The sequence below is a fragment of the Stigmatopora nigra genome, chromosome 13 (assembly GCF_051989575.1).
Source record: "Stigmatopora nigra isolate UIUO_SnigA chromosome 13, RoL_Snig_1.1, whole genome shotgun sequence".
NCBI lineage: Eukaryota > Metazoa > Chordata > Actinopteri > Syngnathiformes > Syngnathidae > Stigmatopora > Stigmatopora nigra.
In genome coordinates, this window is record NC_135520.1 from 8832577 (window position 1) to 8860062 (window position 27486).

The 27486-nt window shown below is 41.6% G+C and overlaps 1 protein-coding gene across 1 annotated transcript; it reads right to left on the minus strand.

Annotated features, from left to right (window-relative positions):
• Positions 1 to 551: 551 nt before the first annotated feature.
• Positions 552 to 22176, minus strand: msrab (methionine sulfoxide reductase Ab). Its single transcript, XM_077731966.1, has 6 exons — positions 22060 to 22176; positions 18804 to 18872; positions 18601 to 18720; positions 16807 to 16911; positions 7956 to 8062; positions 552 to 1443 (listed from the first exon to the last, which is right to left on the minus strand). The coding sequence occupies exons 1-6, from the start codon at positions 22130 to 22132 to the stop codon at positions 1270 to 1272; spliced, it is 648 nt and encodes a 215-aa protein (XP_077588092.1). The 5' UTR covers positions 22133 to 22176; the 3' UTR covers positions 552 to 1269.
• Positions 22177 to 27486: the final 5310 nt, after the last annotated feature.

Genomic DNA, 27486 nt, shown 5'->3' on the forward strand with positions numbered 1-27486 from the left:
AAACTGAGTATCACTTCAAGCTATGCAAAGAAATAATAATAATTAAAAAAAAACCTGTTTGGCACTATTGTTCATCTTTGGCATGAAGTTCTACAATCATTCTACTTAAGGAGGTCAGAAAAATAAAAACACGCTAGAGTGCCAAATTAAATTAAAGCCAGGTGCTGGGAAGCAGCTAGCTGTCCCAACCGCATACTTCTCAGTGCGGTTCCATCAAGCAAGCCGCACAGTAAAACCACACACACATATACACACTGCTGCATGCAGACACATGCAAAAATATCTGTCCCAATACGAAAATAGGCCTGGAGAGGTTGCACCTGCACCTGTACTTCGGTCTACTCCTACACACAGGTGTCAGGATGTGACACGCACATACACATACAATAAGATGAGGGAGGGGGAAATACGAGAGCAGGGTGAAAAAAACTGTGGTTGACCAAAAGGCTTATTTGGAGATACAATCTGTTTGATTTTTTATTTTTTTTAATAGGATGTGGTTTTGATTTGTTTGAATGTACAACGACAATGTAGGCATTCAGAGTTGATAACACATTTCAGAAAGTATTTTATTGTTGTATTGTTATGTTGTCTATACAGCTGCGTATATGGTGAGGATAATTATGAAAGCTGTGACTCATTTACATTAAATGAAGCACCCAAGTGACGAGCAATCCACAGCTGGATGGAATTCACCTCATAAACTCAAAATTATGTGGTATTATTTTTTTTACAAAAGTTGGATTTAGGCAAATTATAAGGGTCTTAAATTATTAGAAGAAACAATTTCATGTCCTATTTATACCTCTTGGTAAAACAAAATTAGTCATTACTACATCATAAATGATAAAACAGTATCATATAATAATTAGAAATACAACTATGCATACACCAACATTTGGATAATGTCAATACTATACTGTAGCTCATGTCAATGTTTTTTTTACAATTATACAGCGCCATTGCGTGGATAAAAACATTACTGCAATCTAAGTAACTTTCCAACTGCATTACATTTTATTTTTCCTACTTTGCACTATGGGTTCTCAACATTAAGGGTTCCAGGATACATTTCTTTTCTAATAAGTCTAACACCACTTTTCTAAAATAATTTATATCAGTAACAGTCATTTGAAACTGCCATGATTTCAAAAATGCTTTTCACACATTGCCACAACACAGTGTTAGAGGAGGAAGTCAGTGTAAAATTGACTATTTCTCTAAAAAACAGGAGATAAATAACTTTTAAGGATTCCTCCATAGGGTTCCTTAGTGCTCATCTTTCACTGGGCCAATGGGGCAGCAAATGCCGGTTCCTGTCGGGCGGCAATGACCTCTGGGCTGCTTTTTCAGGTACTGTTGGTGATAGTCCTCAGCATAGTAAAACTGCTGCAAGTCAGCAATCTCTGTAGTAATGCACCCCAAGCCTTTTGCGTGCAACTCCTGTAGATAGATAAAAAACACATATCTAACAAAGTGTGACACCATTAAGTCTTTAGCCTCGTTGATTCCGCAAGTGTGGAATTTACCGTAGATTTCAACACCATCCACTGCAATCAAAACACTGCAAAATACAGTGTGAGGTGCAGAATATTTCATTTTAACTCTATTTTAGATCAGAAAAAGCTATAAACCAAACACTAGGCAAGTTTTTACAGTAAACAAACCTGGGTTCAACATACTTTGGGTTGTAAGAAATGTATTTATCACAAAAAAACTAAACTTTTTAACTGTCATACAATTGTAGAATGTTGAACTTTCCATGTCAGGCGAGGGCACGCAAGAGGCATTGCTGAGTGACAGTTGAAAGGCACATAGCGCGCTTTGTAGTGCAGCCGTTTACCCGCTGTGGGACTACGCATCATCCGCTCTCTTTGTTGAGGACTCCTTAAAAAGCATGTTGACACTTACACTTTCCTAAGCACCTTGAACGGCTTCAAAAGCTTTAAGTCCCACTGAAGTGGGCCGTGTGATTTTCTATGTCAAATAAAACGGGCATCTACCGAGCAAAAAAGAAAACACAAGTTGGCAACATGTAGCTGGAGCCAATGTCCAACAGTACAGATATAAGTAGCTGTAAAAAACATGGAATATTTGTGTACACTGCATATCCAGATTGCACAAAGTATACCTCAAATGACAATTGTAATACTTTAATTTAATTTCAAACCAATAAATATACACCATGAGCTATTTTGAGGAGTTTTTGGGGTGACAAAACATAACAAAATTCTCTTTTTGCAACTAGCAAATCAAAAGAAGCAACCTAACTTCAATATAAATATTCAGTAGATTATAAAAAAAATGAATTCTGGAGCACAGAAAATGAACCCCAGATCTTTAACAACCATCAAGCGTCGACCACATGAGGGCAGAACAGTACCTAATATGGGGGGCATTGCTGCAAAAGGGTCGACTAAATCAAAAAAAGGGGTGCACCCTGCAGAGAGACCAAGGCAGCAGCTGACCTCTAAGTCCTCGGCATCTGCCTGCTAGAATGCGAAGGCACTAATCCGCCTGCGGGAGCATCCGCAAACCAAATCCCAACACCCTGAAATATCGTAAGATCTTTACGTTTAGGCTTTTTCGCGGCGTGACACAGCAGCGTGTGCTAGATTAAACGGCGTCCTCGCACAAGCGCTGCTCGACTGGCCGTGGCCTAATTAACCACTCATCACCACAGAACCACAGTGGTAGCAAACCCTTTGAGGCATGAGGATGAGGAGGATGGGTGGAGGGGGGGTGGGGGGGGGGGGGGGCAGCACAACATCCAAGCTACGGCAACCCCCCACCTTCACCTCCATCCTACGGTAGTCACAAGACGGCCGCCATTTTATATCTATAAATCAGAATGCAAGGCGGCATACTGTAGTAGCTAACCTGACGTGGATTTGGTGAGCCGGCGGAGGGCGAAACGTTCGGCGCAAAGGAGGACGTCGAGAGCTTTCCGTGACAGAAGCATAATCGCGTGTACATTAACGTCACGTTAGAGTCAAGTTGTAACCTCGAGAGGATGGAATGAATGTGCGCAGACATGGAAGGAAAATGTCAGAGCTCAACTTACCCAGAATCAATTTACAAGAACACTACTGCTGGGCCTTCAGTCAGGATATACCTGACTTACTTTGCATATAATATAATCGTCAGCACACAGAAATTTTAATGCTATAAAATACATTAAAACTGCAAAAAAAAGTACAAAATGTTGCATCAGAAGGAAATATGCATCATGCTCATTAGGTCTGATTAAATGCATTAAATGCTAAAGTTTAAACTAAAGGTTTTTGGTCTGACCAACCAATTAGAATGGGCTATGAATTTGGCTATTTTAGAACAAATAAGCATTTGATTGGTTAGACTAAATTAGGTTGTCCAGCAAAAGTGAAATATGACGTGCAAGATGTCAACGCTGGGATGTGATTAGAAAAAATATTATGCACGTGCATGAACTGGAAGAGAAAAGCAAAAAAAAAAAAAAAATCAAGAGTGGCTGATGGGTGAAACTGTGAGACTGATAAAAGTTCAAAGAATAATTTACTACAAAAATGATCACCACTGGGAACTCGAGTCAATGGATGATGATTCATCGAAATGATGTGAACAGGTAGTTGAAAACAGCATAAATGAATGAAAATAAAATTGGAGAGCTTCCTGGGGTACGGTTAAAATGCCAAATAATGAGACATCCTCATAATGAGACTTCAAAAACGCCATGGGTGTTAAGTTTTGTTTCCTTCATTGTCTTAATTGGCAAAAAAAAAAAAAAGATTTCTTTAGGGACAATATAGTACAGCGGTACTGCTTAAAATACACCCTAAATTCCTAACATGTGGATGTAGAAAATCTACACACCCCTTGCTCAAATGCCAGATTTATGACATAATGAAATGAGACAACCATGGATAAACAATGCGACTTCTTCCGAATTCTGAAAACAAGCAATTTTTTTGACACACCAACTTCAAGATTTCTGAAAGAATCCTAATAAAATACAGTCATATTTGAACGTATAAATATGTGTAAGTGCAGCTGACCTTGTATGACCTTTTACATGCAAATAATGTAACTATGGAAAAGTGACCTTGTGACTGACTAATTCATAGACTGCATGTTCATGTCGGAAATCATTTTCATTCAAATATAATAGCAAGTTTTCATTAATTTGATACCTATGCATTGCTCATTTTCTTTTCGGAAAGAACGTATAAAAGACAAATTTGACGTGTTCCATTGTTTAACCCAAACTTGAGTGTTCGCGTGTTTTAAGCTTTCCTCTGCCATGCCTGTCGGAAAAGCTCACATGGTCGAACGGGTGTATTTCTAACCGCGTTTCTCCTCGCTCAAACCACTACTTCATGCCGTCGAGTCCTTCCTGTTCTCCAGCCGAGAAAAAGCGAAAAAAAAATGAGAGTGAGGGTGAGACAGAGCGAGCCCCCCTTTCACCACTCTTGCAGAGAGACACGGGGCCCCTGCCACACAAATAGGATGTGACACCCCGAGAGAGGGCGGAGGTTGTGGAGGCTAGAGTGGAAATATACGCGGGTCCTATACCCCTACTGTGTGGACGCCATCTTCCATATCCCCGACTCCCCCGCCTGCCTTTGGAAGGCCGCCGGCCACGCTTTGACATAGACTTTGTGACACCCGATGACTCATGGCGAAGACATTTGAAGATGAGGCTGACCTCAATTTGCCGATTTATGTAATCGTGCCTTCGTCTAATCCCGACGTAGACGTTAAATGCGACATCACAGATTTTTAGGTTCATCTTGATAGGGATTGAGTTCAGCTGTCTTTTTATTTAAATGACAACTGGAATTATTTCCAATATTTTACAAAAGAGCTTCTTCAAATAGTGCCTTTTTCATGCAGATAAAGGATTGGATAGCAGAAAGAAAATGGCAAAATAGAAAATAATTGCATGACATTTTATCTATAGACTTTAGCAGCATACATTTTTTTCTTCTAATCAGCCGCTATAGTCAAACGTCGAATGCACACAGGTTAAATAAGGAGACGAGCTTACGATTAGTCAAACTTTGCGCCGCTGATGTGCAAAATTCAGCTGTCAAAAAAATAGAACATGAAATTTCACCATGATATGCGCGTCTCTTTACCCCCTCCCATTTTTTTTGCCATTATTCAGGCATCCATTTCCTTTACTCTTCGTCGAGCGCTTGTACATTTCACGAAATGCAAAACCGGCGCTCACATTCGGAAACCGAAATCATATGGACGGACGCATAAGATTGTGTCCTCCCGTTAAAGCCTGTGCGTAACCAACATGTAAAACTTAAAAAAATATATCTTCATTTGACCTTGTGCGAATTAAACACTAATGCAGACATAATGCAGCAATTCTACCCCCCCCCCCCTGGAAAGAAAAAAAAGACATTTCCAACCCCCCACAACCTCCTTTCTATCTTTCAAGCTTATTAAGTTGCCTTATCAGAGGGTACACTCACCCCTCCGAGGCCTTGAACACACACACACACACACACACACACACACACACACACACACACACACACACACACACACACACACACACACACACACACACACACACACACACACACACACACACACACACACACGCAAACAATATGCAGGTTGGCTGGATTGAAAGCTATTGTTTGCATTTGCACATATACAGAAGCCAGTTTTGGTGGCACCACCCTACCCTTCTTTCGAATCAACCCTTCCCATCTCTCCTCTCCCAGGGCCTAGAGGGTGAAGACGTGGGGTGAGGATGAGTATAAGGGAAGGAAGCTGGAAAAGGGGGTGAGACATGAGTGTGTGTGTGTGGGGGGGGGGGGGGGGGTGCACTCCCTCCTTGGCGCATTGCTCCAAAAAAAGCCTTTGATGTTCTGCAAATTTCAAATTTCATTATAAGAAGAACCCCCTTCTCCCCCTCCCCTACTCTTATGCTTAAATAAGCCCCCCACCCCTCCATCTCTCCCCTAACCAACCCCAATGCTGAAGTTAAGAAACTGAAAGCCGTGCAGAAGAGACTTTTCATTTGGGTTAATTATTCATCGGGTTGGAAGGGTTTGAGCCAAAATATATGTCTGAAAGCGTGCGTCTGGATTTTTTTTTTTCTTATCTCTGGCTTCGCCCACTCGTTTTTGCCACTCCATCGAAGGCACATATTTTTTTTTTTATTTTTTCCCGATGAGAGGGCGGTTGGCCTTTTTGGAGGCACGCGCCGTAGTTGCTCAGTGCCATTTTGAAAGACGAGGGGGCGTCAATGCGGCAAGGCGACCATTTTGGTTCCGAGTATGTCAGATCCACATTCCCGGCGGAGCCCCAGTCGAGAACTGCGGCGCCACTGAAGTCGTTGACAGATCGGCGATGTCAGCAGTGGTGGCGTCGTCGGTGGCATAGAGAGAAGGGAAACTGTCAGATGTTTGTAAATGTGTGTTTTGTGAGCGGGAACTAGGTTAGAGCCTCTCAGACGTCAACTGGGGAGCTGACGAGACGATACGCTCCAAATGAAGGGCCTTTTGTTGCATCTACGCTCCATTAACGGGACTTTAGATTTTTCGCTATAGAGCAGCATGAGGGGCGCAACAGCTCATGTGCAATGATTCCTCAGAACGAGGGATATGTTGGAGACTGACCATCTAAAGTCAAAAAATCCATCATCTGAAGGGACCATACGTTTTACCCTTGGCACACACTTTGTATTTAAATACATTTTTCAGGCAAAAATGTAAAAACCTGACTAAAAACCTGATTGAGAGGTTGTGGCATTACAATAAGGGAGCTATTTCAAGCATAAATTCCAGGAAACTTGCTAAACTGCAGCTTTTTTTGTCAAAAAGAATGGACTAAATTCCTCCTTTTTGTTGCACATGTGACCTTCGGCTACAGAAAGCATTTAATTGATGTTATTTATGGCATCCTGAAAAGTGTGAATGGTTATGAAATGGAATGCACTTTTTACTCCGTGTCATGAATTTCAACAAAAAATGAAATTGTGAAATATGTCAGGGCAATGCTATTAGTTTAAGGAAATTGATAGACATCAAGATGACAATTTTCAACCATTCAAATTTGGCTTCACATACTTTTTGTTCCAGCATGGGGCGGGTAGGAGGGGGTCACTTTCAGCTGATAGGTTGTCACTCCCCTCTGCCCGATCTCATTACCTTCCTCTATTAATTTTCCGTCAATCACCTCCCTTCACCCTTGTCTCACCTGCCACCCCTCTTTCACCTCTGACCCCAGCCCAAGGCCAAGGTTAGGGAGGTTGTCGCCATGGAAACACTTCCCCTGACCCCGGCCTGTGACGGCTGACCCTACTCAGTTAAAAAGCATGTTTGTAATTGGCAACCCTCTGACTGTTAAGTGAATGGCTTTTAGAGCAAGCCAATGGGAGGATCAACGTCAAGATGGACCCACGGACAGATGGAGTAGACAAAAGGAGGGGTGCCGGCGTGTGCCACCTCAACGACCTAAGCGCCCTTTTGCACTCTTTCAGCTTAAAGGCCTGGAAAGAATGATCACGTAGATGCGATCAACTAAACACAGGTGGCTTTGCTGAACTAAATGGCGTCCGACTCAGAGTGGTGGCCATTCCAAAGGCAGACACTCCATTGTTATTCAAATAAATCAGCCAACTTCACACATTAGGTTTAACGGCTCCGCAAGCACACTTGAAATCTGGAAAATTTGCTCACTGGGATCAGAAAAAGTACATATTAAAATTTAAGTGGGACTTGATTTAAGCAGTGGTGATGTTTCTGGTATAATGAAGTTGCTGTTTCAACACTTTTAATTGAAAAGATCATTATACACCATTTTTATGATTTTAAATGAGTTACTAGTACACCACCATTCAGCCTTTGACTCTTCAATGGATAACTATAGAAAATGTTCTATTGAGAATTACAATTTAAAAGGTTTAATGAAATAATTTGGATTATTTTGACAGAAAAAAAACGGCCTACCTTCTGGTAGACCACTTTGCTATTCAAAGCAAGTTCATGTTGAATGGTGGTGGATGTGTAAATGGCCGAACGGTATTGAGTCCCAACATCGGCATGCTGCTTCATACCTGCGTACACATACATATACACACATGAAGATAAGTGGCACAATGACTGTGTACTTTGGATCCAAAAGGTTTTCACAATAATGTCATCATCCCACATCTTGAAGCCAAATGTATTTAGGCGATCACTTTCAACCTATGCGCCGTCCTCATCTAGGTGGCTGTGTGTTCATCTTCTTTGTTGTCCATGAATGTCAACATTTTCATCAGCTTTACATCAGAGTATTTTTGGAGGACCAAGGCAAAGTACCCTTGGAAAAGGAGGCCAAAGAGCTGCCAAGATTGCGCACTCTTCAGAGGTGACGTTTCTGAACAGCTTTGGTGTCCGTGAAAGACTTTTTATTTTGCGCCATATCATGATTTTATTCATGCACCCTTACAGTCTATCCTGATTGTTGTTTGGTATTAGAAGACATTATTCTCAATATTAAATCATCAGTCTAGTTCAGAGGGCTCACATGATTATCTACATTACAATGCTTTTATCACTATAGCAATATTATCTTACCTATGATAACTATATTACTATTATATATATATAGCCTGGCCTGCTCTAATAATAGAACCATAGTACTAAACTAAATAGAATGACAGCTCTGTTATATGTATGCTATTCCATGGAAACCAGGAACTGGGGTCAAAACCCAGAAATGTGATTTTTACGATGATACTTAACATGGCCAAAGACGAGTCTATTATATCAGATAATTTTGCGGGATATGTTATTTGTGAGTAAACTCTCACCTCAGAAATTTTGACTGGTTTGAGCCCTCATGTCATGTTGATAATGTTTTATCTATAACTGTTTTACATAGTGAGATAGTATGCATTAAAACTAATGCACTCACTTGAGGTTTTGCGTTTTGGTTAAATATACAACATTGCTTCAACTTTTCGTATTTTATTCTAGCAAATGTATGGTCAAATATGAATAATATATTTGAACAGTGAGTTCTAACAAGTTCAAATGTACTGAACAGCCATATGCGAGTTTACTCGACTGTGCTTCCAGAGTTGAATTCTTTAACATTTTTATTGTGTGCTACTACTGCCAAACCCAGAATTAAAGAAAAAGACAAGCCAATCAAAGCATCAAGTATTTAGCTCCACCCACCGCGCCTGCCTTGCTTTTGATTATTCCAACTGCACAACCAATCCCAAAAGAATTGAATCCTCAAAGAAACACAACGGCAACAAACACAAGCACCCCCCCAAAACAACTCAGCCATCTCTCATGCGCTTTCTCCATTTTTAACAGCCCTCTTCGTTATTTTCTCCAGCCGTCAAAGGCAGCAGTAATTATTAATGAGAGCCTCACTGGTCCCTTTGCATTATGCATGAGAGAGTCTTGCTTTTTGAAAGCACGGGTAATGGGGGGGTTGAACCAAAAAAAAGGGGAGGGACTCCAGGGGTCACACGTGCCCATTCGCACAAATGGCGCCGCCTCGCGGGGGTCACTGACCTACACTCCGTGAAAATATGAATTAACCCCCGCCAACGGGGAACGCCAGCGGTGCTCCAAAACAAAAGCCTTTCAAAGTGGCCCCATTTTGAAAGCATTTACAGACAAATGGAATAAGGAATCAGACAGATGTCTCGAAGAGCAAGCGTTCCCGGTTTGAACCTGCCGGGATCGGTGGCTCTGCAACGAGATGCTTCTCATTGTTTAACTTCATCCTTCCCTTTTGCCTTCACAGGCGTTTTAATCTTTCGTATCCCAACGCTCACTTCCTGCCGGCGCTTTAAAGCGTGTGCACGTTTGAACCAGAAAAGAGGAAAATGGGGGGGGATCAAGTACGAGGCCGCCTTGTTGATGCGTTCGCTGTTGCGCTGGCGTGGTGCGCCTTTCTTTTTTGTTGTCTCTGATGCTGCGTTGACCCTCTTTTATTCCAACCCGCAACCCTCCCCAATGTATTTTTACGTAACGAGCCTTTATGCACTAACAAGTGTCGGAGTGGGGCTAAGCCTCATCTCGCCACGTATCGTCCCCGCGGCCTTCTTCTGCCTCTGGATTACCGAGAAGGGCCGGGTAGTGCTCACAAGGATGCAGAACGAGAGAAGACTGGCAATGAGGCAAATTAAAAACGCAAAATAATGAGCGTCTTATGTAAGGGCCGTCAAGCTAAGTTAAAGCTAGTATTGTTCACTTTTTGTGTGGTTGCACCATAGGTCACCTAGAGGACTTGCCACCTATATATACTGGATGGGATGAATCAATTTTAAAGGCTGGAGGAGATGACTGAGGGGAATAGAAGTTAGTTTCTGGTGAAAAAGTGTCACCAATTTTGCACGAATCGCAGAAAAGTGCCATTATCTGAGACACTTTAGGAAAAGATGTTTGTTTAACATTGTGACTGGTTATTCAGCCTGTGTAAATCACATCGCAATATCTTTGTGTTTACAAAAGACTGGAGAAAATTGGACCCTAGTGGAAGAACTTCAGCTTGATGTCACATCTAGTGTTGCAACAGGAATCACAACCAAGCAAAAGATCAATTGGTGTTGGAATCGGACCAAATCCCACCAGGAGAACATGTTCACATCCACTATGTGTTGTTTATACATTATCTTGTATACTTGAAAATCTAACTTTTTAGATATATTGCCTTACCGACAATTGTGCCAAGTTTCCTTCTCCGCTCTAAACTTTGTTTGACAAACATTTTTTTTTTTATTCTGCCTGAGTCTATTCAAGAAAATAATGCCAATAAGCACTTGTCTAAAACTGCAATGTCAAAAAATCCTGCAAATTGACCACAAAATAAATTCTACTCCCTGAAAATCTAGCTTCTAGATATATATTTAAGTCCTCAATATAATTTGTGTGTACTGGTATAATACCAAAATTTGAGTGACTTATAAAGGCCAATTCTATTCCGCCATGAAATGTTCTGGACAAATGCAATCAAGCATCCCTTATTTGTATTTTCATTTTTCTTTGGTAGTGGTGCGTTCGTGCTAGTAGGTTGTGGCGTGCCCTGCGGTCCCGCTACGACTGTGTGTGCGTGCCAGCGCAGTCCTTCTCTATCGCTCTCTCACTGGCGCTTTGCTCTCAGCTGCTATTTTTGCCCTCATCTTATGTAAGCCGCCGCTGATGCGCTGGAGACAGAGGCAGAGTTTGGGATGGTGAGAGCATCCCTGGTGGATGCACGTGCGTACACACAAATGTACGTTTGCATGTACAGCCTATCTTTAAAGGGTTCCAATGTATGATAACATAAAGTGTACAGTGTTGCCTGCTTGAGTGAATATCGTTTGGTGTGTGTGTGTGTGTGTGTGTGTGTGTGTGTGTGTGTGTGTGTGTGTGTGTGTGTGTGTGTGTGTGTGTGTGTGTGTGGTAGAAGGAATGAATTGTACGTCCACATCATGATCACTGTTGGTGCTCGCGTGCCTTTTTCCACAACGGGGGCTCTCAAACGTGACTTCATGGTTCTAGGCATGCTGTCAGTGACCCTTTCCCTTTTATTTTTAGCTCTAGCCAATCTACAACATTATTTTTGTGCTACTCAAAAGAGTACAAAAAGTCACAGACACACCATAAAAAAAATTAGAATTTTCTCTTTTACAATGTCTATGGGAAATTTGGAAATATGTGGCAATATTGATTAAGTACTCATTGATATTTTGAACATATAGAATCTATAGTGCAGGGGTGGGCAAAGTAGCCCTCGTGGGGGCAGGTTTTTGGTCCAACCGATCCAGACAGTTTAACCAATAAGATTTCTGCAGAAAATAAGAAGCACCTGACTGCAATCCACTGATTGCACTTGTAGGACCCCATTTTGGTGGAAATGTACCATCTCTATATATTGGAATGAATAATTTTGCCCAACTCTGTTGTAGTGCATTGCTGCATATGTAAGTTTTAATATTCATTCATTTTTAGATTCGGAATATTTGATACGGCGCGCATACAAAAGATTTACTGGAATACATCAAAATGGTGAATCTCATTTCAATGGTCATGTAACACTGAAAAGCTTTTCAGAAATCCAATTCCGTTTAAAATCATTTTGATTGTTTATATAACATTTTGATGTCTTGTAAATCTTAATGTGAAAAACATAAAAGGTGTTAATTATCAGTAGTTGTTAAACTATCACGCTTATGAGGTTTCTGTTTTCTTTATGGGGATAAAAAGCACACTTATATGGAGCCGACTGCCAAGACTATAACTGTTAAAGTAATTTAACCTTTTTTTCTCTCTGTTTTCTCACATAAATATTTATAGTGTACCTGCTATTCCATTCTAACAATTTATCTCAGTGCATATCTTATCCTATATATTGCAGCAAAGTACATTAATAGTGCATTAATGAGTCATTTTTTTGACATTGTTTGTCAACTTCCAAATAGATGCTTTTAATCATAAGGACATGCAAAAGAAGCACACACACACATATGCACACGAGCTGGGCAATCTCCATAAATTATGGCCGTCATACGTGTGGCAGGGTGTAATAAGTGACACCTGGTAATGAGCACACCATGTGGGGGAATAGTATGGGGGTGCCAAGGGTCAAGGTCAGAGTTCAAGGTGATCTCCTATGGGGTTTTTTTCTTTTCTTTTTTTTTAAGAAGGTGGGGGAAGAGTCCCCTAAAATGAGGTGATATGGTGACTCAACACAAGGCGACACGGGAGGAACCCCCAAAAGGGAATTGGCGTGTGTCGCAGCCAGCTGGGGTGAAGATATGATTATTGGGGAATATTCATGCTCATTTGTCGGGAGTGTAAGGACCACCAGTATGATTTAGCAGATGGGCAGATTGGGCTCTATTTTAGGATTGGACCCTATTCATACAATAACAATAGCTGAAAGTTAATGTGTTATTTTTCTCATTTTGCAGTTTGTTGGTGGTCTAAGTGATGATCATCCAGACCCACATTTAACTAAGTATAGTGTACTTCAGTATGTTGTCTGATTGATGTTATGTTCAGGGTTTACATTGTCATTTTTTTTGCAGCTCCATTGACACCATGTTTTCATAATCCTACATTATAATTAGCATCCTTGTTTGTTATCTGCATAGGCGATTAACGTCCTCATTTAGATTTTTTTGATTTTCCACCTAAGGTTTGGCGTATATTTTGATGATTTGAATCCTTAGGTATAGGGTTAGATTTGTGTTTGGATTTCATGCAGTATTCAGGGTACTTCTGCAAATATTGGAAAAATCCTGCATATGTCATTTAATCTGGAACCAAGGTAGAAAACAAGATTGAATGCACATTTGGTCCCCATTGTTGAAATAATATATACTTTTTTTACTTCTATGAAACCAAGTTGACTAGGTGACCTAATGGTTAACATGTCTGCCCCCAAATTCAGAGACTGAGGGTTCAATTCCAAATGAATTCCAATTGTCTTCAGTGGAGTTTGCACATACATACACATTAAATACATTTTTATATGGCTTAAAAAGGAGCCATCAATTGTCACCAAAACTCTGGTGGTTACATCTAATTGTGCTTATTTTAAACTGTGAAAATATTAGACTGATAATTTTAACACATTTTGGATTCTATGGATGTTTTAGAATATCTCACTTTTAAGTACATGAGCACAAAAAAATGCTTCTGAAGTAGGATTTTTGGGTAGGCGTACTATATATGTGAAATTACCCTAGCAACACCTTCTCATGTGTATATTTATTGTTTGGTTAATTTTTTGTAACTGTGGTGCACAGTGCCTACGATTAAAAAGACAGAAACTAAGTGTCACTGAGGCAGAATCAGTAAGTCATATCATAAATAGTATGTGCCCTCAAAAAAACAGAAGAAAGGAGACAAAAATGAAGATGGGGGGGGGGGTTTAAAGGCCTTGCTTGTTAGGATGAACAGCGGCGGGGTGGAGGAGGGAAGCCGAGGAAGAGCGAGGATAATGTTGTGGGGGGGCTTGGAAGAGGAGCTGGGAGGAGAGAGTGACTAAGAGATAAAAGAAGAGCGAGGGGATGCGAGAGTGTTTATGTGGTGAGCGGATGGCCTCGGGGAAACGTCGAGTCGACTCACTGCGCTGCTCTGCGGATGTGCTGACGGGCCGCACGTTCACTCGGTCGCTTGCCTCGCGGGCCCGCCGCAAAGAAGGGAAGGGGGCAGGTGAGAATGTGGATAGCACAGGCATACGTTGGGGGGGAAAAAAAAGAACTGGAACATGTTTGCTTGGGTTAAGGGAATAGTAAGCTAAATGTGGTGGCTTACGCAAATGGGAGGATGCGAGATGTTGGAACAACAAGAAAAGATGTTCCTTTCGGGGTGTGGGGAGGGGGGTAGACCAGGGCCTCCCATAAAAACCAATGTGAATGCATCAGCAATTAAAAATGGAATAAGTTGGCAGCTTTATGCATAAAAAGCGTATCAACAAATATCAAACGGTGTTTCTTGCCCCCGCCATCTTTGCACTCTGACACGCCGATGTCACTTTTGGGAGTTTGTCATTGTGTGCTCATGTGTGAGGTTGCATTATTGAAGACTTGTCATAACGCAAGACATAAGTGCGCTTTGAATTTTTTTTATTTTTTATGGGGGGATGGGGTGACTCGTCTTTATGCAACATCCCAGAGAAGCCAGCAGATTGAGACTAGTGTTGCTGAATATGGAAAGAGGGCACACTGCAAAGGCTGCTGGGAGTTTCTGATTGGCTACTAATGTTGCTATCCGGGCCCGGATTGGCGGATTCGCCGCGAGCCCCGGCATCACGTTGTCGGGACTAAACCCCTTTGAACTGAAGAGAACCGGAGCGGCGCACACATCTCGAAATGAGCGTTACATGCATCCATACGTGACAGTTGATGCCAACAAAGTGTGCAAGGGTGGACTACCATAACCACCCCCCTCAGCCCCTTGCCTGGACCCCTTAAAAACTCCCGTCCTTCTCCATAAAAGTGATGAACTTCCTCCACGCCACAATTCTCTTGTGCATCACCACAAGGTGGACGGAATAAATTGGAGTTTAAGCACGCGTGAAGGTACAGCCAGCGGGCCACATCACGCCACATTTGTCAAATCAAAGGTTTTTCCTTTTTTTTTTAGTTGCATGTGAACTCCAAATCAGTAGCGAACGAGTCGGGGTGGTAATAAAGGCAGAAATGCGCAAAGGACGTAAGGGAAAATCTAAAAATGTGCACTTATTATGGATGTGTTCTTAACCGTGGCATGGAGTGCATAGACAACAACCGGCGCAGGCTGTAAATAAAACATGAGAGGAAGACAGGGCTGTGAGTCAGGGGAAACGCTTGACTACTCGCTACGGCCCCCTTGGTACGTTTTTTTGCCCACGGTACTGACACGTAACTCGACCTACAGCGCCATTGTAGCTCCATTGCTTTTGGATGACCTTGACGACCCCTTGGTTTCCCCATTTTTCAGCCTCAGGTAAATGCAACGCATTATGAATGCCAAGACTCGATGCATTAGTCGCTACAAAAAACAGACAGACCATTGAAAGAAAGCATTATTTTTTTTATGCTGGAGGCACAACTCTACTTTTTAGAAAAAGTACATAAAGTGGTACGGATAGGCCCCTCTGGATCCTATCAGAAATTTCCAACTATATTTGAGCATTGTATACTTACTTGGTCTTGTGTTTGAATACAGGACAAAAGTTAAAGTGCTGCTTTTATTTAGGTCACGTTGAAGATGCAAGTTCAAAAATGACTGGTGCAAAATATGACGTCATTGACTAAAGTAATGTCACTGAGTCCATGCGGTGTGTGTGTGTGTGTGTGTGTGTGTGTGTGTGTGTGTGTGCGTCCATATACGCGTGCACAGTGGTGGCAAGCCTGCCTATAAATCTTTGATTGGCCTCCTCCTAACTTGTCATACACCCTCAACCTTCATTTTGCCTTTCCATTCCATGTGAGTGAGCAGAGTTCGCAGCTCTTTGCCTGTCCTCTCACTTCCTTTTTCTTGCTCATCCAAGTGCCATCATGATGTAGTCATGTTCTTACATCACCTCTGATAGTCAGCAAGGCAAACCTAAATATTTTTAACTCTAATTCTGCAATTTTGGAGTTTGGTTCGAATAAAAATGTGCTGGTAATATATGAAATGGAAATTGACAATAAACAAAATGAAACAAACTGACTCAATTGGCCGATTTCCCCATAATAAACGTTTAAACCCTACATTTTCAAGTATTTTTGTGCAAAATTAGTGAGCTCTAAGTACAAATTTCCCTTTTAGAATTGCATAGAAAGGCACTAGTTTGTGTATCTTCTTTTTGCAACCTGTAAAAGTACCTAACATTTTTTAAATGACCCATTTTATTCTGAATTATAAATATATTTCTAAATACATGTTTTTATTTTTGAAACAACTAACACATGAATATATGTCTTAAGGGGTTTCATCACTTCACATCAGTGGAAATAATTTGATGTACAATATGAGCAAAAAACAAGCTCCAGTTAAGCTATGGATGTTCATATATACGTATATTTGAGATTGACTTTAGCTGATATGTGACACAACTTGAAACAAGCATCTTAATGTGCAACTGTATTAGGAAGGCCGTGCGTCAATAACGCACCACACTGGCATGACTTTCCATGGATGGCTGGATGTCAGACACATTAACTCTGTCTGCCATTGACTTAAACCCATGAGACCCTCCACCCTTCCTCCCCCCCACCACTAACAAAACGTACACGTCTGGGCAGCATCCTTCTGCTCCAATGCATCCTTACCCTGTCCCCATTTGGGTTATACCTCAAGCTCGATATGAGTGGTTATGCGAGAGCGCTCCTACCTTGCGTCGGATCGTGGTTCTCCCAGAAGCGTTGCAACAGCACCTCCAGATCAATGTCTCTGGGAGAGAAAACCACTCTAACAACCTCAGTGTGCCCAGTCAGACCTGCAGGACAGAATCTCCATTGTTAGTAAACGCCATAAAAATGGACAGTCCGTTGTATGTCAAGTAACAAGTTTTTTTTTTTTTTTGTCGCCGTATCAAGAGCGTCTCAACTCAATAAGGTGTAGGCCCGGGTGTTTTGATCAGCCGTGTGTGATCACCGCATTCACACCTGTCCAAACATACTGCACCGAAGGGCTAAATGAAGCGTTCAATCCGAGCCAACTGTACAAGGCAGGTGCGAAATAACGCCTTGAGGGAGGCAGGCGTCGGGTTGGAAGCCGCTGTGACTTTGACAAAGTATCCTGTCTTCTCAACCCCCTGCAGTCAAAACTTTTTTTTCCCCTTTCAAACTATCGAACAGTCGAGTCTTTACCACTCACTTCTTTTTGTTGCAACGCTGTCGGAGCTGAGCACAAACGTGTTCTCAATCTTAATTCATACGCCTTCATATTCTTAACGTGTCACATTCTCGCTTCTCTGACCACCTTTGTGAAAGTTACAATCTAAAAATGTAACATAATATGGACCAAACGGAATAATATCTTTGGAATAGTTATTGCAAAATTGCATATCAGAGTTTTTGCTCATGTTAGAAAGACTGAAATAATTTCAAGAAGGCCTTTACACTGCCTTCTGCTAAGGCGCCTAATCAGAAATGCATTCCATGACTGCGACTTAACGTCTTTTGTCACATTACCACTCTTCAGTCTGCCCTTTAATCCTTATGTAGGTAGTTTCACTTGCGCTTCCATCAGCCTTGCCTGTCTCTTTGACCGTCGGACACCGTAGCGTTGACAGCTCTTCACCGCAATACCGTGGCCGACGTTCCGCTCCGTCACGGTCACTGGAGCGACGCCCGCACCTTTTTCTTCCAGCCGTTCTTTCCTTCGGATGTTCTTTCCCGTCGGAAAGTTTATTCTCGCCCTCCCCCTCAAGCTCTATCTGTCACACAGCTCCATCCTATAGCTGATTCACAATCCCTTGAAGGGCTTTTGCTTAGAATTTGTGCCAGCTAAAGCCCAAAGCGTCATCCTCGTCCTCTCCGTGTCCGATTCTGCTTTGCTCACCATCAGGACTTTGCTTTCCATTTTGTTCAAAAAGCATAGGAGTTTATAATTAAAACCCACCAAAAAGAGCCACACATATTCAATTGAATTATACATCAATGCCCTACATAGATCTGTTAGAATCTTGATGGGGAAAAAGAAAAAAAAAAACAGATAAACAGACACACACACACACATACAGCGAATCTGGAATGTTTAAAGTTTCTTAAATTTAACCCAATGCCAAATCACAATCTCAAGGAACTGAGCCCACTGATGTCGCTTCAGACGCGCTAACCTCTGCTGAAAAACGCCGCAGTAGAGCTAAGAACGAAGCCCAATCCGTACAAGTAGGTCATGGGTGGGTGGGGATGGTAGAAGAAGAAGGAGGAGGTGGGTGGGTAAGTGTGGGGGGATTGGTATATGCAGCCCATCTGGAGCAGTGCGTTCTGAGTTTGCCTGCAGATGAAGGGAAGGCGGAGAGACGACGCCAGAGCTATAATGAGTCCGACTGGTGTACTTTTTTTGGTGCATCGTTCCCAACGATGGATCAAAAGCGGTGAGGTGTCTCGCCATTGAACTCTTCACAAGGAATTCAGCTTGAAATTCATCAGTAACGAGACATCAAGGGGTTAAGTTGTACCTGAGCAGATCTCTTCATAGAAAGGGTTGGGTGTAAAGCCACCGGCGTAGCCCACCTGGGTGGAGAAGACCCCAGAAACTCTCCAGAAAAGCTTTTCAGCACCCCAGAAACAACCCATACCTGCACAAAAATATCAGTTTGACACGACTTAATCCATTACTGACTATAAAAAGAAAAAAAAAAACAGGGATTGAACCACTTACCAAACATGATTGTCTCCATCCCTTCTGGAAAGGGTTGCAGAGTTGTATTACCATTGACTGCATGCTTGTCTGTGTGTGAAAAATTAAATTGTATACAACAGTATGCACACAAAAAGGCCTATTACATTTGTGTTGTCATAGCTATTCTGGTCATTGCTTTGGTATGGAATGACTCCTTAATAGTGCATATTATGAAGGGTATGCAACAGTGGTGCGAGATTCCATTCACATGAATCACTTCAGTTAATTCAGCAATTTTAGATCTTGGTAGGAGAGTCATGAAAGACTCCACTTGAATCAGCATGATAAATGTGTATTTTGAGGGCAATTTTAAATTCACTGTCTTTTGATAGGAACCTTTTTCATGACATCCATGCAAGCCTGGTGACCATTCCAGCAATTCAGTAACATTCAATAGTCAAAAATGTAAGTTCCATAATCTCTGCAAAGCAAATGATCCTATCATCAATATGATTGCAAATGTGTCAATTGGAGATTAAGCTGTAAACATAAATATATCATTGCTACATGGATTTGGCTGGTTAAAAATGAAGTCAGTGTGTGCAAAGTAGAAGTGCATGTGATGTAGGCGTAGCCCACAGATGTGCAAAAAGGATTAGACTTGGCTAAGAAGACTGAGGTGACTTATCGTGTAAATCTCTGCTAAGCAAGGCTGGTTGGTAGAGCAAGCACTAATATTAGTCTGGAGATAAACAGGCCAATGGGTACACTAAGGTCTTAGGCACACACCAATAATGGATGCTTGCTCTGAGGTCAACTCCAGATAGCTCTCGAGCTGCTTAAATCGACTCGATGTGTGACAATGACCTGAATGCAAACAAAGTCAAACCAGACTAATCCAATTGTTCATTTCCTTGTTGTTTTTATCTTTAAAAAATGACGGCACTGTCTTGTCTCACAACTTGTCAAACTGGATTGCATTGCAATAAAAACTACCTAAGGCCAGCACACTACCAGTCCAAATGACCAAATCTCATAGGTCATTTGGCTATTATTAGCCCTTGCGTTTAACTGTGATCCACGTCCTTCTATAAATGCACAGTCCAAGTGGTGAAACATGAAAAGGGCATTATCTTTCAATGCTGTAATCTGTGAGGTCAAGGTCGATTTCCACAATGGAGAAAGTTTTGTCCCCCAGTTTCCCTCCCCCCAAAAGAAATCCATTCCTCCTTTTTTTGCTCTCGCTATTCTCCCACTCCCACTCGCCACTCTTCTTCCCTGCTTCACTCAGGTTGGCAGCAAGCTAGGCACGAGTCGTCGGAGGAGGCTAAAGCTTTATACTGGTGCCAACTACCCTGGTTTTATGGGAGAATGGGAAGCGGGTGAGCAGAAGAAGGGGTAAACTAGGGGAGGGGAGGCAAGACTGGTGGGGCGATGGTCCAAGAATGGGAACAGGCAAATGAACAAAACATTGTAGCTGTGGCTCACTGTTAAAGCTCATTTGTCAAGCGTCAAAATGTCTTACGTTTTCTTAACTTTGATGAAGAAGACCTGAAAAGTATCATTTCAGAGGTGCAAAGTGACTATATGTCAATCAAGGACAGGGAGCAATGCCCTATTTCGTGGCATATCAACCAACTTATCTAATCGAGAGTTAGGGAACCAATGATATTTGGAGAAAAATTGAAGGACAATCCAAGCCCATTGGCTCTTGGAACCACCACTTTACTGCTGGTGACGGTATTATGCGATAACGGCACGTCTTTTAAACTCCGTTATCCGAAAGATGATTGACTAGAGAGCCTCTGGTTCCTTTTGAATTAAAATTGTTCACGCTCCCAAAATATATTGTAGAATTATAAAGAATTTCTGTTCCGTTTTTTTTGTATTATGTCATTTACATCAATCTATTGTTTATACATTGGAGGTCTGCTTTTCTAATCCATTTCCACCATGAAGAAGCTATTAGGAGTTGTGTTGAAACACATCACAGCGAGATTGATACTAGTCAGCTGACACCCACCGTTCCTGCTATCCTGTTAGGAAGAAATATTGGCAGTCTATACCGCACTGGCTGAAAATAATAGCAGGTGTGCCCCTACCATGTTGCAATCTGCCACTGGATCGTTCGCGCCAAGGTCAGTGAGTACATTGGAAAGACAGTTGGGAAGAAACACAGGGTGGGAAGAAGTGAGAGGATAAGGAACGTTTTTTTTTAATGAAACAGCCTTTTTTTATATTTTAAAGAGGAGGGGTCAGTTATAATGGACCATGCTTGCAAATGTGCACAATTTCCAACAAGGGCCGCACTCAAACAAATGAAGATCCCCCTCAATCTCTCCTGCCGTGAAAAGGGGGTGGAACAGATTTGTGCCATGCGGTGTCTCCGAGCTGCTTGGACAGACGGAGCAGGAACTTACGACGGGGCGGAGCTTTCATGCGAGTAATGCCCAGATGGGCGCTCTGGACCCATCGTCCCTAGATGCACTTTGGCAAGAACCAAGGCAGGTGACCAATAGCACAGTCAAACAAAACAACATGTTCAATGTTATTCTGTCCTTACGCGAAACAAATTTCCCAAAAGAAGAGAGATCACCTGATATCTATATCGCATGTGTCAAAGTGGCGGCGCGGGGGCCAAAATCTGTCCAGCCGCATCATTTTGTTTGGCCCGGGAAAGTCAATCATGAGTGCTAACTTTCTGTTTTAGGATTACATTAAAATGAACAATGAACAGTATAGATGTATATTAGATTTCCTGATTTTCCTCCTTTTAAAGCAATAATTGTCATTTTTAATCCATTTTTTCTGTGTTTTTAGTTCAAAAAACATTTTATTTCTAAAAATATATTTTTATAAAAGCTAAAATAAAAATTGTTTTAGATCTATAAAAGAATAATATTCAGGGCTTTAAATCCAGTTCTTTTAATCCACTTATATAAAAAAAAATCTAAATGTTATATCTAAAATGGTCCGGCCCAAATGAAAACAAGTTGACGTTAAAGCGGCTCATGAACCAACCCGTGTCTGACACCCTTGATTTATATCGTACAGTACACAAATTAACTTGAATTCTCAGGATAAAAACAATTCATTTTATCAACGGTACCATAGCCTCGCACAAATGAAATTTCCTCCATTGAAGCTCAGTTTTGGCTTCAGTGTTGCATTTCATCACCCACTCCTGTGTTTGAATTTCTAGTAGTAATAGGCTAATGCAAAGTGTCAGGCTGCCATAGTTGAGGTCCAAGACAAGGCCAGCAATTATATCTCACCTTGACATGACATCAATTACCTGCGACAGTCATTTGCTCCTTTCGTCCGACGAGGGCGCCCTCCTTGCTAGGCATCTGCGTCTTATATGACATGATCTCCAAGCTCAACGGACACCACAGGAAAGGGAGGAAGGGAGAGCCAAATGGCTGAGTGTGGCATATACTTGCGAGTCACCACAGCAAGAAGGTGAGGAGGAAGGGGTTGGGGAATGGGTGGTGGGGTGGTGGGTGGTTTGGAAAACGCCATCGACATGAATATTCATGGCGCGTGGGCTACGCCGTGCAGCGCATAATAACTAGTCAAGGGGTTAATATGACTCTGGCACAAAAGCCTAGCCACACCACGTGCGGGAATGAAATTAAATTTAAATAAATATCAGCAGTGGCGTGCATGCAAATGAGCTCGCGCCACTCCACAGTGCTCAGAGGCCTCTCAGGTTGGAGCGCGGCCTGCCGTAGTGGCTTTTTTTTTGCCGTTTCGGAGGCGTTAATCCGGAAAGGGGAATAATGGCTTATTAAAACACATGCAGAATAAATGGCAGAGGGATCCTGAGTAATGCAAATATAGCAAATCGTGTGTAAACAAGCTATTTAGCTGGTTAAGTTTAATTTGCTGTAACATTGCTATCAGATGCGCATCGATAGTCATATTAAAACCTCTAACCATTCCATCAGAGATAATGACAATGTTCTCACTTTCTTTCAGCATGTTGCTTTTATTCAATGATAAAGTCATTTTAACACGTTTCGAATCCACCAATTTAGCTCTCGTTCCATTGGTTGACGTTTTTTGCTTCCTTTCGTCAACCCGAATTTGCAGACAGACAAAAAATCTGTTTGCTGTAACACAGCATTGCAAATCAATCTGATGGTAATAGGAGTGATTATTTCTGGGTGGACACCTAATGTCTTTTCTGACATGCTTTATAAGTAACTAAGAAATCAAGATGTTGTTCCCGTTCCCACGCGTGTATTGCGAGTTAGAATAACATCACATCGTGCTGCAATTCTTTATCTGTGTCTTCTTTTTAAAACTTCCTCTTTTCCTTTTCCTGGCTCTCTTATCTGGTTGGGAAATGAAGCTCAATCACCTGCGGAGGAGCTGAGGGCGGCACGGGCGACTTTGCAATGCAAATGCCAGGTAATTACCCCAACACGTGGGGAGCGCAAGCGCACGAATGGAAATGGAGCAGGGGGGGTGGTGTCGGGCAGAAAGAAAGAGAGCAGGAAATGGAGAAAGAGATGAACCAAACGGTAGGTTCACCTGCCTGTTGATGCAGGATGATTGGGGGTGTCGGGAGAATGAGAAAATGGGTGGGAGGCCGTGGAGGGGATGCAAACATTACCTTGACAATATCTGGCTGTCTGCAGCATGACGGTGTGCAACCAGCTACTGTGGCCCCTATGGGGGTCTCTCTGTGCAGAGATTGTCCCCCATGTTGCAAATGAGTTAAAGAAGTTTGAAAAATGAACTTTTATAATCAAAAGACGATATCTCTAGCAAATATTAGTGCAAGGGTGTTAGACTCAGGGTTGGTTCGTGGGCCGCATTAACGTAAACTTGATTTCAGGTGGACAGGACCATTTTAGATATAGTATTTATATATATTTTTTTATAAATGGATTAAAAGAACTGGATTAAAAGCCCTGAATATTCAGTTTTTTTTTATAGATCTAAAACAATGCTTTTTACATATATTTTTAGATTTTACAAAATGATTTTGGAACTAAAAACACAGAAAAATGGATTAAAACTGACTATTATTGATTTAAAAGGGGGAAAATCAGGAAATTTAATATAAGTCTATACTTTTCATTTTAATTTGATCCTAAAACAGAAAGTCGGCACTCATGATTTACATTCCCGGGCCACACAAAATGATGTGGCGGGTCAGATTTGGCCCCCAGGCCGCCACTTTGACACTTGTGCAATAGTGTCTAGTACAGACCAATATGTGGTCCTTTCACAAAGTGTGTCAGCCTCATAGACCTTCATGGGTGGAGGTTCACTGGGTTTTCTTTGGGTACTCCCATTACCTCTCACAACAAAGTTGCATGGTTACCTGGTTGAACACTCTAACAACGTAAGGAAAAAATTAAGCAGGTATTTGCGCATATGTATTTTATACTATAGTCAATTCCATTGGTTAGATTTAAATCATCCCCCTTCATTTTCATCATTATTTCTAATTATCCTGTTTGGTATATTTTCCTCCAATTCTTATGCTTCGTTACGAGTCATTCAGGATTGATTAGAAACACGACCAACTCCGCGTCCTTTTCTTATAAAAGGTTAATCACAAGCGTGTGTGTAAGTGTGCAGTTACATGCATATCGCGCTTGGTTGCTCCTGTCTTCATATCTCGTGTGTTTAAATACATACAGTGTATATACGAGCATGTGTGTGGACCATTTCGCTTATGCCCTCTAATGGGCACTTGTGTGTGTGTGTGTACATGTGTGTGTTGGTCTGTACAAGTGTGTGTTCGCCGCAGGATTTAATGCGTACGCCAGCTTGCAGCTGTTTCATTGTGAGCCAACGAGAGTAGAGCGGCGTGCAGATGTGCTTTAAGTATCAAAGAGATTATCAAGTGACCTGGAAATGAATAAACACACACAATGCAATGCGTTGTGAACACGACATGCCGGCCGCCATGTTGTCGTCAGAGGAAGCCGGATCGTAGCGGTTTGTTTGTTTGGAAGCAACAGTGTGACTCACAAGTCTGATGTGTTTTAGGGCGTGTTTTTTGGCGTGTAATTGCGCCTTTGCTCGAGTTTCACTTTGCACTAATTAGAATTATAAATCACGCAGCCTCGCGCCGCTTCAAAAGGGCCCTCCGACGTGGCGGCGAGCAGGTGGGATGGTGTGCAAAACAAAAGGGTTTGATTGCTCTGCCACGCTTGGTTAAAAGCAGCGTGACGCTCCATGGGGGATTCATATTCATAAAGCTACAGCGTGACACATTTTGAGTCATACCTAGGTGTGTGTCTTCAAATGATTTAAGTTGGTCCGCCATCATAAATGTACATACATATACAACTTTATTGATAAATGCGCTGGAAAAGTACCTTAGCTTGAAATAGATATAGTCTAAATCTATTATATTGGATGACTGGAATGGAATAATGGTATTTATATTCCTTAATACAAGGGTGTCAGAATCGGGCCGCGTTATCATCAATTCGATTTTATGTAGGACGGACCATTTTAGATATAATATTTAGATATTTTCTTTTTTTTTACATAAATGGAGAAAAAGAACTGGATTAAAAGCCCTGGATATCTAAGTTTATTTGTCCTTTATTTTAGCTTTTTTTTAAATATTTTTATATTTTACAGATTGATTTTTGAACTAAAAACACAGAAAAAATGATAAAAAAATTAAAATTATTGATTTAAAAGGAGGAAAATCAGGAAATGTAATATACATCTATACTCTTCATTTTAAATTGATCTTAAAACAGAAAGTCGGCACTCATGATTTAGTTTCCCGGGCCACACAAAATGATGCAGCGGGCCACATTTGGCCCCTGGGCCGCCACTTTGACACATATGCCTTAATAGGAAAACATGGCTTGGATTACAAGTGCATAATTTACCAGCGCAATCACTTTTAACTGTCTTTATTTCCAACACAACTTCAGGCTGACTCTTAACATTCTGATGATGGTCTACGGTCTTTTCCTCATTTGAGCATATTCACCAATGCTTGAGGGTCTTCCTCCTCTACACCCTTTTTCCTTCCCTCCATTTACAAACTATTTCTGGCCTACATCTATTGCTAAATCTTCGCCCCACCATCTCTTTTTTAATTATTATTATTCCTGAAGAGACTTTGCTTGAGGGAGAAGATGCCATTTATGTACCGAGACAAAGCCAAAACGGATGAAAAGGACACTGGGGAACAAAATGTTTGCTGACGCCACCATTGTAGAACCTTCATTTTGACCCCGAGGGCTGTGATTGAGCGAGGACTGGCCTGCTTTAATGGGCAATTTTTTTTTTTTTAGGATGACTCCTTTAGACTTCCATCTAAATCACTTAAAAGCCCCTCCATTGTACAGCGAATCACCATCTCGCACTGCGCGCAACCCACTTTTCACTGCAGCGGTGCCCAATGCCAATGCATTGAAAGGAAAGGAAACAATGAATCCGTTTGCTCGAACGTCTTTAGCAGCGTAGCTCGGGGACACGTTCTCCGCTTGCCGATTGGCTGCGGCGGGAGGAAAAGTTGGCGGAAAAGACACCGCGAGGGGAGGTTGGAGGCATAAAGGATTTGAAAGGCAAAGCCTCTTTGGTAAAGAGGGAGCCGCGTGGGGGTTGCTGTGGGATGGAAGGATGGATGGATGCGGGATGACACAAGGTCCAGATTAACCCTAATCTCAGGCCTGGTGCTTTAGGTGAGGGGAAGCCAGGTGGTTCCAACTGGTGGGGCTAGGGGCGGGGGGTTTAATCTCAGTGTGCTTTTATTTTGATAGAGATATACCAATGGAAAAAAAAGAAGAGATGTTAAGGATTGGCGTGGGCGTGGCTAGAGAGGCAGGAGCCGTGAGCCCATTGGTTGCCGACTGCATGGCGACAGTGGCACATGCCCTGGTGCATGAGATTAGAAGGACAGTTCCATAATCTGCTGTTTTAGGCTCGTATGTAGGCCAAGAGTGGCTTAACCGACCGCTCTTAGAACGGCGACAGGAAGTGGACCGCTGTGATGTGGCAATGCGTTAAAGAGTCGGACATGCAGCTTTATTGGGAACTTTATGTCTCACTTGTTCTAATTGCTGGAAAAATTGAATTGATAATTTAAGAGACTAAAAACACTTATTTTAATATTTTAAAAACAAAGACATTAATATGAGTCCTTTTCTGTTTCTCTTTTTGGCTATTTAATTACAAATGTAAAAAAAAATACTAAGTTTAAAACTACTACAAAATAAATAAACAAGAGAATATTTACCCTGAATTATATCAAATTATATAAAAAATACTATACGTTCTATTGCCATCCAAATCCTTTAAAAGTGACTTTTCATGCTTGCTTTTCAGTCCCATTCACTAATACTATGTATGGGTTAAATTCCCATACAATAAACCTACCATGAATCCCAAAATGTATTACCCAATAACAGCATAGAAATACTATACAGTAAACGTATAATGTTGCAAAAGAATGAGAGCAGTGTAAGACTATAAGAAGTATAAAATATAGCCTTTTATATCTAAAAAACTGCACTAATTATGATTTCATGTGCTCTGCTTATTATCACTGCAAACTTCTGCTAACTTAACTGAGTTCTAAAAACACATCATGATTCTATAAATTAGGCATGCTTATTAGCAACAAAAAAAGCGCCGAGTGCTTTCTGCTTAACTAGGCTGCAAAATTGATTTGCCTGCATGACATTCTGCGAGCGTTATTGTTCATCACAGAATACGTCAGCCATGTACT

Bases quoted from the DNA above. Each gene is read 5' to 3' on its own strand.
- msrab (XM_077731966.1), bottom strand. From the start codon at position 22,132: ATGTCATATAAGACGCAGATGCCTAGCAAGGAGGGCGCCCTCGTCGGA. The intron at 18,721-18,803 runs GTAAGTGGTTCA...ATTTTTGTGCAG, and splicing joins GATGGAGACAATCATGTTTG to GTATGGGTTGTTTCTGGGGT. The intron at 1,444-7,955 runs GTAGGCCGTTTT...ATCTATCTACAG, and splicing joins GCAAAGTGGTCTACCAGAAG to GAGTTGCACGCAAAAGGCTT.